General features: G+C 43.7%; 1 protein-coding gene and 1 long non-coding RNA gene across 3 annotated transcripts in view; both read left to right on the forward strand.

The window, feature by feature from the left end:
• The window catches only part of LOC141421306 (uncharacterized), a 29,298-nt gene extending 23,630 nt beyond the window's left edge, over window positions 1-5,668 (forward strand). The window contains exons 2-3 of the long non-coding RNA XR_012445910.1: window positions 2,358-2,553; window positions 5,515-5,668. This is a non-coding gene — a long non-coding RNA (uncharacterized lncRNA). The remainder of the gene's footprint in view (window positions 1-2,357; window positions 2,554-5,514) is intronic.
• A 4,520-nt stretch (window positions 5,669-10,188) lies between these two features.
• Window positions 10,189-11,741, forward strand: Rnase1 (ribonuclease A family member 1, pancreatic). Of its 2 annotated transcripts, none has more exons than XM_074066930.1 (2): window positions 10,189-10,299; window positions 10,929-11,741. In XM_074066930.1, the coding sequence occupies exon 2, from the start codon at window positions 10,954-10,956 to the stop codon at window positions 11,407-11,409; it is 456 nt and encodes a 151-aa protein (XP_073923031.1). In that variant the 5' UTR covers window positions 10,189-10,299; window positions 10,929-10,953; the 3' UTR covers window positions 11,410-11,741. The 2 variants fall into 2 exon arrangements, with proteins under 2 accessions (XP_073923031.1, XP_020033175.1); XM_020177586.2 differs by having other exon boundaries at window positions 10,191-10,233.
• The last annotated feature ends 944 nt before the right edge of the window (window positions 11,742-12,685 follow it).

A 12,685-nucleotide genomic window follows, 5' to 3' on the forward strand; every position in this document is an offset into this window, starting at 1 on the left:
TCTCAGTTGGGCTCTGTAGCAAAAGATAGATTAATAAGAGAAATACAGACAAATTCATTTAATGTAAGTTTTACATGACATGGGAGCCTTCACAAGGAAATAAAGACCTAAAAACTCAGTTTGAGTTGGATGCTTATGAACTAAACTGAGAGTAGAAAATTACAAAAACACACAAAGGGGTGTGAGCGATGCTGAGAGGAGCAATGCAAACATGGCTACCTCTAATAAAAGAGCCAGAGAAAAACAACATGGGTGGCTGGCTGCCCGGGCCCAATGGCCTTCCCAATGATGTCTAGCACCTCCCCCATCCTCCTCCTTCCCAACTATCTTTCCCCTCCAGCCTCTCTTTCCCCACCACAGGGGGCTTTAAAAACACAGCCTGTAAGAGAGGCATGCTCCTCCCCCCACCCTACCTCTGATGGCCGAGGGTCCCTCTCAGGTCTCCTCTCCCTAATAAAGACCTGCTGCTTATGAAGGTTGCAGATTCTCTCTTGGTGTCTCTCTTTTTAGCTTCTTTCCTTTCCTTTCAAGCAAGAGTGTTCCTCTTAGGGAAGAGGACAGGAAGACCAGAGTTATTTTACCATGTTGGTTTTCTGTCAGCCTCACTCTTCAATTTCTGGTGAAAAGACTACTTTTCTCCAGGTTCAGGGAGGGACACTTTGCGTGGGAGTTTTGTTTCCTGCTTTTTTTATTTTAAGCTTTTTTTGGGCAGTACTAGGGTTTGAACTCAGGGCCTTGTGCTTGCCAGGCAGGTGCTCTACAACTTGAGCCATGCCCCCAGATCTTTTTTTGCTTTAGTTGGTTTTCAGATAGGGTCTCCCACTTATTGTCAGAACCAAACTCAGACGTTGCTCCTCTGTCCTGTGCCTCCCATGTAGCTAGGATTATAGGTACGTGTTAGAAATGAAAGAACAGTGCAGAATAGATAGGTGGGGACAGCTCATATGCCAGCACAGGGTGTATTGTAGAGAAGTGGTCCTGCAGAGGGGGTCCCCAGCAAGAGTTCTGGAGCCCACAGCCACTTACAGACTAAGGGTAGATAAAGGCAGTGGGTGGAGAAGTTCCAGGAAGGTCACTGGATCGGGATAATCCTCAATAATTCTCACCCTCCCAAGATAATGGTCTATGGGAGGTCACGGCTTAGGATGGATGTCCATTTTACTTTAGAGCCAGGTGGAGAGTTTTCAATAAGTCACCTTCAAAGGGGAGGGAGTCCATTCCAACATGACTTCTTTTTGTTCACCCAAATGGTACTTACCACCATGTCTGGCTTGTTTGGTAAAATGGGAGTCTTGCTAACTTTCTGCTCAGACTGGCCTTAAACCATGATTTTCCTTACCTCCACCTCTGGAATAGCTGGGTTTGCAGAAATGAGCCAAAGCACCTAGCCTATCTCCTGTTTTTAGGAAGGGCAAAATGCCCTTTTTGCACCTGCTGGGTCTGAACTTATAGCCAGAATTTTTCCATTCTTCCTTTTTTTCAAAACCAAAGACTTAAAAGTTGATATTTATGACCTCTGAATCCCTCCAGAGATGTATCCTTTGAGTGTTTAGATAGAATCATAGTCTTGGCTAAAGTGGCTTGTTTGGCATGATGGTCTCGTGAGCACATTTCTTTTCTTCTTCTTCTTCTTTTTTTTTTTTCAATACTGGGGTCTGAACTCAGGGCCTACACCTTCAGCCACTCCACCAGTCCTTTTTAATCTTGGGTTTTTTTGAGATAGGGTCTCATGAACTATTTGTCAGGGCTGGCTTCGAACCACGATCCTCCTGATCTCTGCCTTCTTCATAGCCACCAGTGCCCAGCTAGGTCTTCACTTCTTAGGAAGAAGTATTTGGTATAAAAACATTAATGTGGTTAATATTTACAGTTAAATTTATAGGGCCCCGGTCCTAGGATATAGGAGAGTAGAGAAGAGAAGTTTTTTTTTGTTTTTTTGTTTTTAACTTTTTCCTATAATAACCTCAAGTTTTAGGATTTTTTTTATCTTTTCTATTGTCTTTGTTTTGGTTCTGGGGATTAAACCCAGGACCTTGCACATGCTATCCAAGTGCTCTACCACTAAGGTACACCACCCTTATTTTTTTTGGGACAGTTTTGCTATGTAGTCCAGGCTAGCCTCCAACTCTGATTCCTCTGCCTCAGGCTTTTGACACTGGGATTATAGGACTGTGAACCACTATGCCTCGCTTCAATTTTCAATTTTGAGGTTGGATCTGTAAGAGGTGCTCGAACTGCTTTAACTGAAAAGCACTGACTCCTTACTCAGACCCGTGAGTTAACTAAAAGTAAGAGAAAAGCATGACATCTGTCCTCTATTTTATATCTGTCTTTGCTCTGAACCATTCTCTCTGCAGTCACCCTGGAACCACCTTGGAAAGAAGGAAGGACGGGAATGACTGATAACATCTTCATGTCAAGGGACTGAAACTTCCCCCTACAGTGACCCTTCTTTGGATAGACCAACTCCAGATGACAACTCCAGAACCTCTCCCAGAACAAGAACTTATCTTTCCACTTTGACCAGCATCGGCTGCTTTTTTCCATCATCTGGTGAGAGAGAAATGAATATCTAGTTGGCAGGGGCCCTGAAGTCTGACTTTCTTGAGCTCTCCCCATCAGTGCACCTCAGGCCTCACCTTCATTTTCCTTGTTGTCTGGAGGCTCTTCTGGGTTATTTGGGGTTCATCTGAACCATCTGGGCTTTTTGCCATTTGTCTGACAAGGAATTTTATCCCTTGTTCAAAGACTTCTCTGAGCATTTGGGGTCATTTGAGAATTTTGTGCTAGCCATTGGCGGGAAAGGGATGTAAGGTAAAAGAGAACCCAGAGAGTTTGTGATGGAGATCTCTCTTGTGAATAACTTAAGAAAGAAAAGCACCTATGTCCATCTTGCCCTCTAGGGAGAATTCTAGCTGACTAGTCTACTAAAAAAGAAAAACTGTCTAAGAATACACTCTAAGTTAATGTAATTGTTTTGTGTGTCTTCGTGTGGAATTGTGTGTGTCTATTATTGTATGTCTGTGACGATTGGCTTGTTAGCTATGGCAACTGTCCTATTGGAGAGTGAAACTGATTCAAAATGCTTCCCTAGCATTCACTCTTGCTTCAGCTATCAAGCCTCACAAAATGAGTGCTAAAGAACAGCATGGGATACATCTCAATCTGCTCCTGGAATCTGGAAAAATAACTGACTGATGAACTTGTGAACACTTAGTTAAAAGTTTGCATACTCTTAACCTCTTGAAACTGTGTGCACTTCAACAGACATGGCGTGCCTAATTTAAAATGTTTTGCACATGCATGTATGTGAACATATTTAGGATGATTCTTACTGTAGAGTTAATATAAAGGAATTGTTTCTTCTGCTTTTTCTTCCCCACCTCTTCTACTGACATTTTAAGAAAACCAGTTTTTCAAAGTTCTTATGTCAACCAGGTCTAACAAAATGTAGGCATTCAAGAATTATCCTCTGCCTTAGGACTGAAAAAACGCCCTGCACGGACAGTAACTTTAATCTGTTTCATTCTGTCTTAAGTGCAATTTGCATTCAACTCATTTATAATTGGATCTACTAACAAATGTTTTTCTGTAAATTGCTTATTGTCTAGAGAAACAGTTTAAGATTGCTTTTCTTTCTGGATCTATATTAAATATAAGGCTAAGAAAGCATTTTATTGGGAAAAGAAACAATTTTGTCTAAATTCAAAATTTTATAAAAATATCTTCAAAGAGCAGATTAGAAAGATCTTACAGCTTATGAAATGTTTATGTGTATGATTAGGTTGGCTAACAACTTATTACCTAAAATTACCTAAAGAATTTTCTAAGATCAAAGTCTAAAGTCAAAATTTAGTGTACTGATATAAAACTGAAACTTAATTCTCTATTTTTTTTTTTTTTTGCAGTGCTGGTGTTTGAACTCAGGGCCTATACCTTGAGCCACTCCACCAGCCCCCCTTTTTTTTATGATGAGTTTTTTCATGATAGGGTCTCAAGAAGTATTTCCCTGGGCTGACTTCAAACCACAATTCACCTAATCTCTATGTCTTTAATCACAAGGTGTTCTTAGTATTGTTCTGCTCTTAGTAACATTTACAAAATTGGCTTAAAGGAAAGATTTTATCAAAACACTTGTTTGTGTTTTGTGTTGATCTTGTCAAGCTTAGACCACTTAGAAAACCTAAACATTAACTAAATCAGAATTCATTTAAGTCTCTTTTTTTTTGTATTTTCCTTATGAAACTTTTAACTATTGTCTGTCGGTCAACATTATACAGCATTTTAAGATGTCAGGACATATCTCCTAAACCTCTCAGTTGCTTACATTGGTCCAAACAGGTCTTATTGGCAATGACTTCCACCTGACCTACCTGTTGCTTCCTCTCCAGGAAAAAGCTATCCCCAGCAAAAAGGGACTTTCATTAACCAGAATGGTTAACTATTGAAGCCTTCAGAAGAAACTGTTTAGAGACAAACAGTTTGGAGACAAGGTGGAAAACAATCACAATCCAGATGGAGTCACCTGTGCCAGACCTCCCAAAATTTACTAAAGCCAAGAGGTTTTAAAGAAGTGTTCTTACACATAGCTACTGAACACCTCTGACAAAAGACAAACTCATATTTTTGGTCAAGGCCTTCTATTTAAATAGAGACAAAAGTTACTATTTCTGTGGAATCTAAATGTATCTTTTAGTAGTCATAAAATTATTTTAAAATGAGTTCCCCTACCCAGTTTATTTGACTTTTATTCCCTCTGTATTCTGCTTTGTAATGGTGTTTCTAATTTTAGATTTAAACAAGATTTTTTGCTCAATAGTTCAGGTATCATTTGACATATTTCTCCTGTACTAATTTCTTTGGCCACACCTAATTCCCTTAATACTGAGTATGTTCAAACATAAGCGGGGGAATTGTAAGAGGTGCTCAAACACATTAGCTGAACAGCATGAACTCCTTACTCGGGCCTGTGAATTAACTACAAGCCAGAGAAAAGCATGACATCTGTCCTCCATTTTGAATCCATCTTTGCTCTGAGCCATCTCTCTGCAGTTACCCTGCAACCACCTTGGCATCACTGGCATTCTCAACTGGTTGTGTCTCTACGGCATGTGGGACTAGGAGGTCCCGTGGGGCCTAGAACTAGTTCAGCAGTAGCTTCAACAAATGTTGCAGTGACAGCTGCCCTGAAATGAGGCAGCTTTGCCTTTGCAACTGGGCCAAGGGGAAGGCTAGAGTAAGGTAGGAAACAGATTTAAATGTCACAAAAATGAGGTCACAAGATTCTTTAGCCTGGTGTCATGCTGACCTAGCATAGCCGGTTCTTATGGATTTCCTGATGCCATAAAAATAGTAATTCCAGTAAAAGCTTTTTCTTGTTTATCATGATTCTAACCTGTAAGGCATAGCACAAGTGACCAAATATCAATTAACATTCTGTGCTATTTTTATAGACCAATGTAATGATAATAACCAGTTCTGTCTGTCTCTCTCTTTCTCTCTCTGTCTCTCCAGTCCTGGAGATTGAACCAGAACTTCACACATGCTAAGCAAACACTACCACTGAGCTACATCCTCAGTCCAGGTCTGTAACCTCCAGACCCCTTGGAAAACCATCTTGAGAGCACTTATTCTGGGCAACTAGAGTTCTTATTTTCTCCTCAGAAGACCATCCTCATTTTGGCTGAAATAAACTCTGTTTTCACAATCAGTGTGCCTCTACTTGCCTTTTAGGTGGGCAGGTTTGTGATGGTTTCCCATGAAGTTAAACTGACTGAAACTTCAAGGGCTCATCAGATTGCCATGAAGAATCAGATGAAATGGCCTGTCTGGAAAGGTGGCCACCTAAGTAGTTGGGGCGTTTTTTTGGTTTTGAGATGGGATCTTGCTGTGTGGCCCAGGCTGCATGAGAACTCCTGGTTCTCATGCCTCAGCCCCTGGGTGCTGAGATTAAGCACGTGGTACCATGCCCAGTTTGCCAAAGAGTTCTATTTGCATTGCACAAGGCCTGCTTATAGCTGAACTGTGGTTCCAAAACCATCTTACTGCCAAAAGAATGCCTACTTTTGTGTGGCCGGGGTCACCACCTTGATGGAATTAAAATTCATTAAGGCCTGGGCATAAATTTCTTAATAATGAGTTGTTTTTCAGGAACTGGCTTTTCAACAATAGACATGGGCAGAAGCTACCCTAGTCAATGACCTTTTTATGTCACAAGCTCAAAATCCCCCCGTGCAGAGTGTGATAACTTCCTTCCAAAAGAAACATGCAACCTGAGAAGGGGCATTGAAATGGGAGATTTGTGTAGGACCAAAAGCCCCCCACTCAATCTTGCTGGTTTATGTGTTTAGCCAGCACTCAGGGTTTTTGTCTCACAAAGCTGAAGAATGAACTTCACAGACAAGGAAGGGTGAGCATAGAGGTAAGAAAGTTCATTAAGCCACAGAGTGAAAGCTCCTTGGGGAAGAGCGGTGTCCCAAGAAGGTTGCCAATGACTCTGCAGTGGGGTTGTTATTCACCAGAGTAAGGTGTTCCCCAATTTCAATGCCAACTTGGTACTGAGCTAATGCAAGTTTACTGGTTCTTTTACGGCCATGTCCTGAGTGAGCAATGGGGTTTGCAGGGCCTTGGTTCTAAAATTCTGGGAATAGTCCTCAAACTGCTGCTTCTCCTCCTGTACCTTCCTTTCCCTTCTGCGTAGGGACTGTTTTGCAGTCCCATTCTAGAACACTTGCTTTGTGGTGAAACAGGAGTGAAAAACATTCTGTGACTAATTTTCTTCCTTTGTTTGATTGTGTGACTCACAATTAGTTCTTAGACCCTTTGCTTACCTGCCTGCCTTATTCCTGACTCCAGATCTGTCAGCATGATGACAGGCTATGCCCAGACTAAAGAACCCTAAATGCCTCCTTGGTGCTCCCTGTCTCCCTTCCCATGCCCTCTGCCGCCAACAACTGATGAGGAGGCAGATCTGAGTACACTGTTCTTGACCTCCTTGCTGGTTGACCACTAAAGTTTTACTTTTTGCAAAAACTGATGCTGGGGCAGAATAGACAGATGAAGAGACAGGGAAATTATATTTTAATCAAGATGAGCCAGGGCAGCTGGCCCCTCCCATCTCCTGTTGGATGCTAAGTGACAGAAACAGGGAGACAAAGAGGAGCTACTTGCTTCTACTTTCCTCTTTGAGATGTTAGGAAGCATCAAGGATCCTTGGAGGGGTGAAGAATAATCGTATATAGGAAAGAGAAGTTCTAAATCATCCTATTGCCCTGATTTAAGGTGTGATTTGGGAGGATGACCTTTTCCTGTCAGCCATCGCAGCCTTCCAGATGCCTTATCTTTGACCAGGTGTATTCCCCCAGCTCTCCACTATAAAACTAAGAGTTGGGGACCACCATTTTGAATTTTTGCTCCCATTTCCTGCATGAGGGTAGGAATGTTTCTCTTTCTCTCCCCATTGTCTATACTTTATCCTACTATGCTAAAATAAATCCTTGCTTAAACTTTCACCTGTGAGACTCCTTGTTGTGAAACACCTTGATACGCTTTTCATGTTTGTGGATCTTAAGAACTGGGAAGCTGTGGAAACCCTCTCATGTGTCCTCTGATGACAGTGCCATGGTGTTGGTTTCTATGTGCATCAGGCAGTGAGTCCTTGCTTGGTAGCATAGTCCACCTGACAACTCCAAACCATGCCACCAGGGACATTTTGGACAAGTCCTGTGCATTATTTATCTCTGTATCCCACTGTCAAATGAATGAAGGAGCACATCTAGCTTGACCACTCGAGGTAATGTAAACACTTTCTAAGGATTCCCAGACAAAGAAAGCCTGGGTGGGGGTTAAAAACATAAACATGGCTGTAGAATGGTCAAAAGGAGAGTAAAAATGCTTTTCTAAAGCTTCAAGATTTTTCTGACAGGACTAATCCAGACATCATGCTGGAAACTGAGACTATCAGGTAACAATTTTCTGGAATCTAGCAACATCTTGCAAGGTTTGAGAAAAGCTACATTTCCCAGTTTGTCTCCTGACTTGAGCATTTCAATGAACTTATAAAATTTATGATCCCTGGCTGAATTCAGTTTCTAACCACTGAATTTACCTCCATTCTGCATATCTTCCCCCAAATAAGGCTCTTTTTCATATGGAGTACTTACCTGGTTTTTAAATTGAGCCTGTGTTTTCCTGATTTGCAAATCTATTCTACACCCAAATTAAACAATGTTTGCTTCATTTTAACCCTGTTTATGATTTCCTGGTGTACAGGGCTGAGGGAGCAGATGAACTTTGGGAATGTGAAATCTCTTGTCACATCAGGTTTTCCTACCCCTACCCCACATTCAGCTTCTTACATATTAGCAAGTACTGTTGATTTTATTTGGATACCACATGAGAAAACAATTTAAAATTTTCCCCTTAAAGAATTTTGTTCTTCCCACCCTAGGTCCTTCTGTTGTCTTCTTCTCCAGGACTTCCAAACTTCTACTATCAGTAGATTTTAGCAAAACTCTAGTGTGACTTCCTCTCCCTTCAGAAGGCAATTCAAAATTCCCAAGTGCTGTTTGAGCAGACTTCCTGGGAGCTGTCAACCGCTCCTGTGACCCTCCCAGGAGCTGATTCCTAGGATACTTTCTTTACTAAAATCAGGCCACTCTGCTGAGCCCTCCACCAGCTTACCTTTTTCGACCCAACAAGAAATCTAAGGAGTCATATTATTGGTCTCATTTTAGAGATGAGGAAACTGAGGAGGAGAGAAATTAACTTTGCTCACATCTTAGGTTGCTGAACCAGGGTTTGGACTGAGGGACCATGGAGAGATTTTCAAAGTTGGCCAGCTCTCTTTCTAGGAGGCAGTTTTGTTGCTAAGAAATATGTTCTTTGTGTGTTCCTCCAAAAAGGATCTGGTTTATTGTACTGTGCTCTACAGGATCAAGTAGTCATTATAGATAAAAATTGCCAAGCACCCTGAACGCCTCAGAGTAAGGAGTGGAGGGTGGTGGGGAGTGGCAGAACTGGGTGAGCTCAGCCTCCTTTTCCTCCTTGTTCTGGCAGTTCTCCCCCTTTCTTCTCCAGATCTGGGAAGTCTTCCTGCTGGTGTAAGGGGGCAAATGGCAGATGTGACTTTGGGAATGTGAGAGGAGCAAATAACAGAAGAATGTGAGGGGAGAACATGGCAGAAGTGAGTTTGTCTTAGATGAGAGACACAGGAAGGCATCCTTAAAAGTAAACATGTAAGGAGAGTAAGGAGCAGGCCTCTCAAGGGGAGAACATGGCAGAGGTACAGCGGACTTTCTCCTAGGTAAGGAGACAGAGAAGCATCTTTGAAAACAAACATCCAAAGAGACGAGAAACAGGCTCCTCAAGGAAAGTAAACCAGCAAAATGTCTCGCCAAGATACCTAAAGGTAGCTGTAAAGTGTAAATGGTGGGCCCCAAGGCCAGGATGAGCTGACCAGACCCTCCTGGAATGTCCAGTTCCATAAGGATGGGGTGACCAGGTGGTTAGGTTCAGTGAGACATCAACTAAAATGACATCCAATCACAAACCAGTTTTCAAGGTAGAATAGGGGACTTAGTCAGACAGAGCCCTTTATCATCTCCTAGATTTCAGCCATTCCTTGGCTTAGCTGTTTTCACTAAATCCTCCTCCCCATAGGGGGCTTTGCTGTCTTTTCAATAAACTGTGTGCTTGCTTTACTCTTAACTCTTGGTCTGTTGTCTTCAATCATTGACTTCGCCAGGACACAAACTTGGGATCAATAATTCAGTATCACTGGGGCAAACAACCACTTGCTCCTTCCCTCCCCAGGAGAGGGGCTGTTGGGTGATGTGGAGGTCTGGCTAAAGTTCGGAAGTCTCCTGGAGAGGGGGGCTTCCCTCTGCTAGGATCACCTTATGTGCCCTTCAAGGGCTTGTTGGTGAAAACGGCAGGCAGAGGTCACAAGGACTTTGTCCAGGTAGGGGAGGTTTGAGTGGCTTTTTCTGTTGCTTCTTGTGAATCAACAGACAGAGGTTTGCATGGTAGGTGGGCAGCCCTGGGAAGGAGGTGGGGTGGGGGTGACTCTCCACCCTTTCCTCACAATGTCCTTGTTTTTATTTGAACAGAGCCCTGATGCTCCTCCCACTTTTCTTGGAAGCCAGCCCCTTCTAGTCTGTATAAGGTCCACACCCCAAGGTGTGAGAATTTTCAGAAGCTGGCCTTCCACTTTGCCCAGGAGCCCAAACTTAGGTAGGTGACCCGGGAGGTTGTGTCAGGAGCAGCTTCTGCTTGAGTGTTGGAGAAGAAGGTGCCAAGGTGGGTGATACTTACACTGAGAAAGCTTGGACTGACTCTCAGGCCAGGCAAACATCACTGGAGGCAGAGAGGTGACAGTGGGGCACAGGAAGGTGCAAAGAACCCAGGGGGCTGGAGAAGAAGATGCCTCAGGTTGAGGGGAGGCGAGCATCTGTCTTTGGAATATAATGGAACTCCTTTATTTCACTGTGTCAGGCACTGCACTGAGTTCCCCTTGTGTTGTAACACAAGACAATGTCAGCCAAGGTCCTGGATGATTCCTGATGATAACTCAGGAATACATTTTCGCTTATGGTTTATTCAAAATGATCTTCTGATGAGCCATCTGAGCAGTGGGTCCAAGTATATTTCATTTTTCAAATGTATTTTAGATGAGAGAAACTCCAGTATTTAAACGTGGCAGTACCAGGATTTTAGGTGGCATTTGGGTTACCTCCTAGAGTTGAGGATAGGTTCTCAAGTACACACACTTGGGAAGAATGTGCGCGCGGCTACTTGGAAAATCTCTCAGGAAGGGAAGCATCCTCCTGGCTGTCCTGAAAGGGAGACTGCGCATGGGAATCAGCAGGTTGGGGCTGGAGATCTCTTTCCGAGGCCTGCTCTTCCCACTTGCTCCTCTTCCCATTCAGGTTCTTTCAACGCAGTGAGGCCACCATGGCTCTAGAGAAGTTCTTTGGCCTGTTCCCACTGCTAGTCCTGGTGCTGCTGGTGCTGGGGTGGGTCCAGCCTTCTTTGGGCAAGGAAACCTCAGCCATGAAGTTCCAGCGACAGCACATGGACTCAGACGGTTCCCCCACCAGCTCCACCTACTGCAACCAAATGATGACACGCCGAAATATGACACAGAGCAGCTGCAAGGCACTGAACACCTTTGTGCATGAGTCCCTGGCAGATGTCCAGGCCGTCTGCTTCCAGGAAAATGTCACCTGCAAGAATGGGCAGACCAACTGCTATAAGAGCACTGCCAGCATGAGCATCACAGAGTGTCGTGTGACAAGTGGCTCCAAATACCCCAACTGTGATTACACGACCACCCAGAAAAAGCAGCACATCATTGTGGCCTGTGAGGGGAGCCCGTATGTGCCAGTCCACTATGACGCTTCTGTGTAGAGCTCCACCCAAGGCCCTTCTCCCTTGACCTTAGCATTTCCATGCCAGCCTCTCTCCTCTTCCTTCCTTGCCCTGAGAGAAATAACTTCAGTTAGAGCTCCTCTCCTGAGTCTTACTCCTGTATGCTTTGGGGGTGAGGACTGGGTTGTGGGGTGGGTTCCACATTAACTCCTTCTCTACTTCTGTCAATAAAACATAATTGCAGTTACCTGATTCCTACAGCATCCCATCTGGGCTCTGTTTCTGTGGTTGCTTCCCAGAAGAGGTAGGAACTGTAAGTTTGGTTGGTTTTGGTAAATGGAGTGATTAAATGCCTTCCCTTCTGATTTTTAGATTGCAGTGAGTTGAGAAAATTCTTTTTTCTTATAGATTCCTTGATGTCGACTATAAAACTGTTAGAGGTGGGCTGTTTTAGATAAAAAGGGGCTACAGCCTGGGACACTGTCATACTGGGTAAACCAACTGAGAGTGAACCTCTAATATGGTAATTCCTTGCTACAGAAGGAAGGAGACCCTGCTTAACATCAGGGCAGGCAGGAGGCATCTATGAAATTACCATTTTTGTGTGTTATGGGGGTTTGAACTCAGGGCCTACACCTTAAGCCACTCCACCTGCCCTTTTTTGTGATTTGTTTTTTCTTTGAGGTAGGATCTAACACCACCCCAAGACAGGGAGACATCATCTGAGGCTCTTTCTCCTTTGTGAGATAGGGTCTCACACACTTTTTGCCTGGGCTGGCTTTGAACCTCGATCTTGATCTCTGCCTCCTGAGTAGCTAGGATTACAGGCTTGAGACACCAGTGCCTGGCTGAAATTAAGATCTTAAATTTCCATTTCCACTACTAAGTCAGAAAAATGGCTCTTTTACTTAAACCTCAGAGCTGGAGGGCTTCAGAGGCCATGGAAGTGAGGGATAAATATGTCAACTCTGATTGGAAGTTCCTGCCTAGAATGCTGTAGGAAAAAATTCTGAACAGGGCTGTGGTTGACCCCCAGCTCTACTGAAGGCAGGAGAGCAGTAAGGTGTGTGCCACAAGGCAGCCCTGACCTAACATAATCCCTGCCTTTTAAGGGACTTGATCATGGCCCCCTGCCAGGGGCACAGCTGAAACTGGAGCCCAGGTCTCCTAGCTTGCCTGTCATTGTTCCTTCTGCTGCTAGAGACTTAACTCAGGAAGGAAATCCCCCAGCCTCACTCCTTCTCTAAGTGCCTTGGAGTGGCAGCTCTCTCTTGCTGGTGCACTCTCAGACTTCCGGATCCTTGGTGTGTTAGTC

Source organism: Castor canadensis, chromosome 3 (assembly GCF_047511655.1).
Source record: "Castor canadensis chromosome 3, mCasCan1.hap1v2, whole genome shotgun sequence".
NCBI lineage: Eukaryota > Metazoa > Chordata > Mammalia > Rodentia > Castoridae > Castor > Castor canadensis.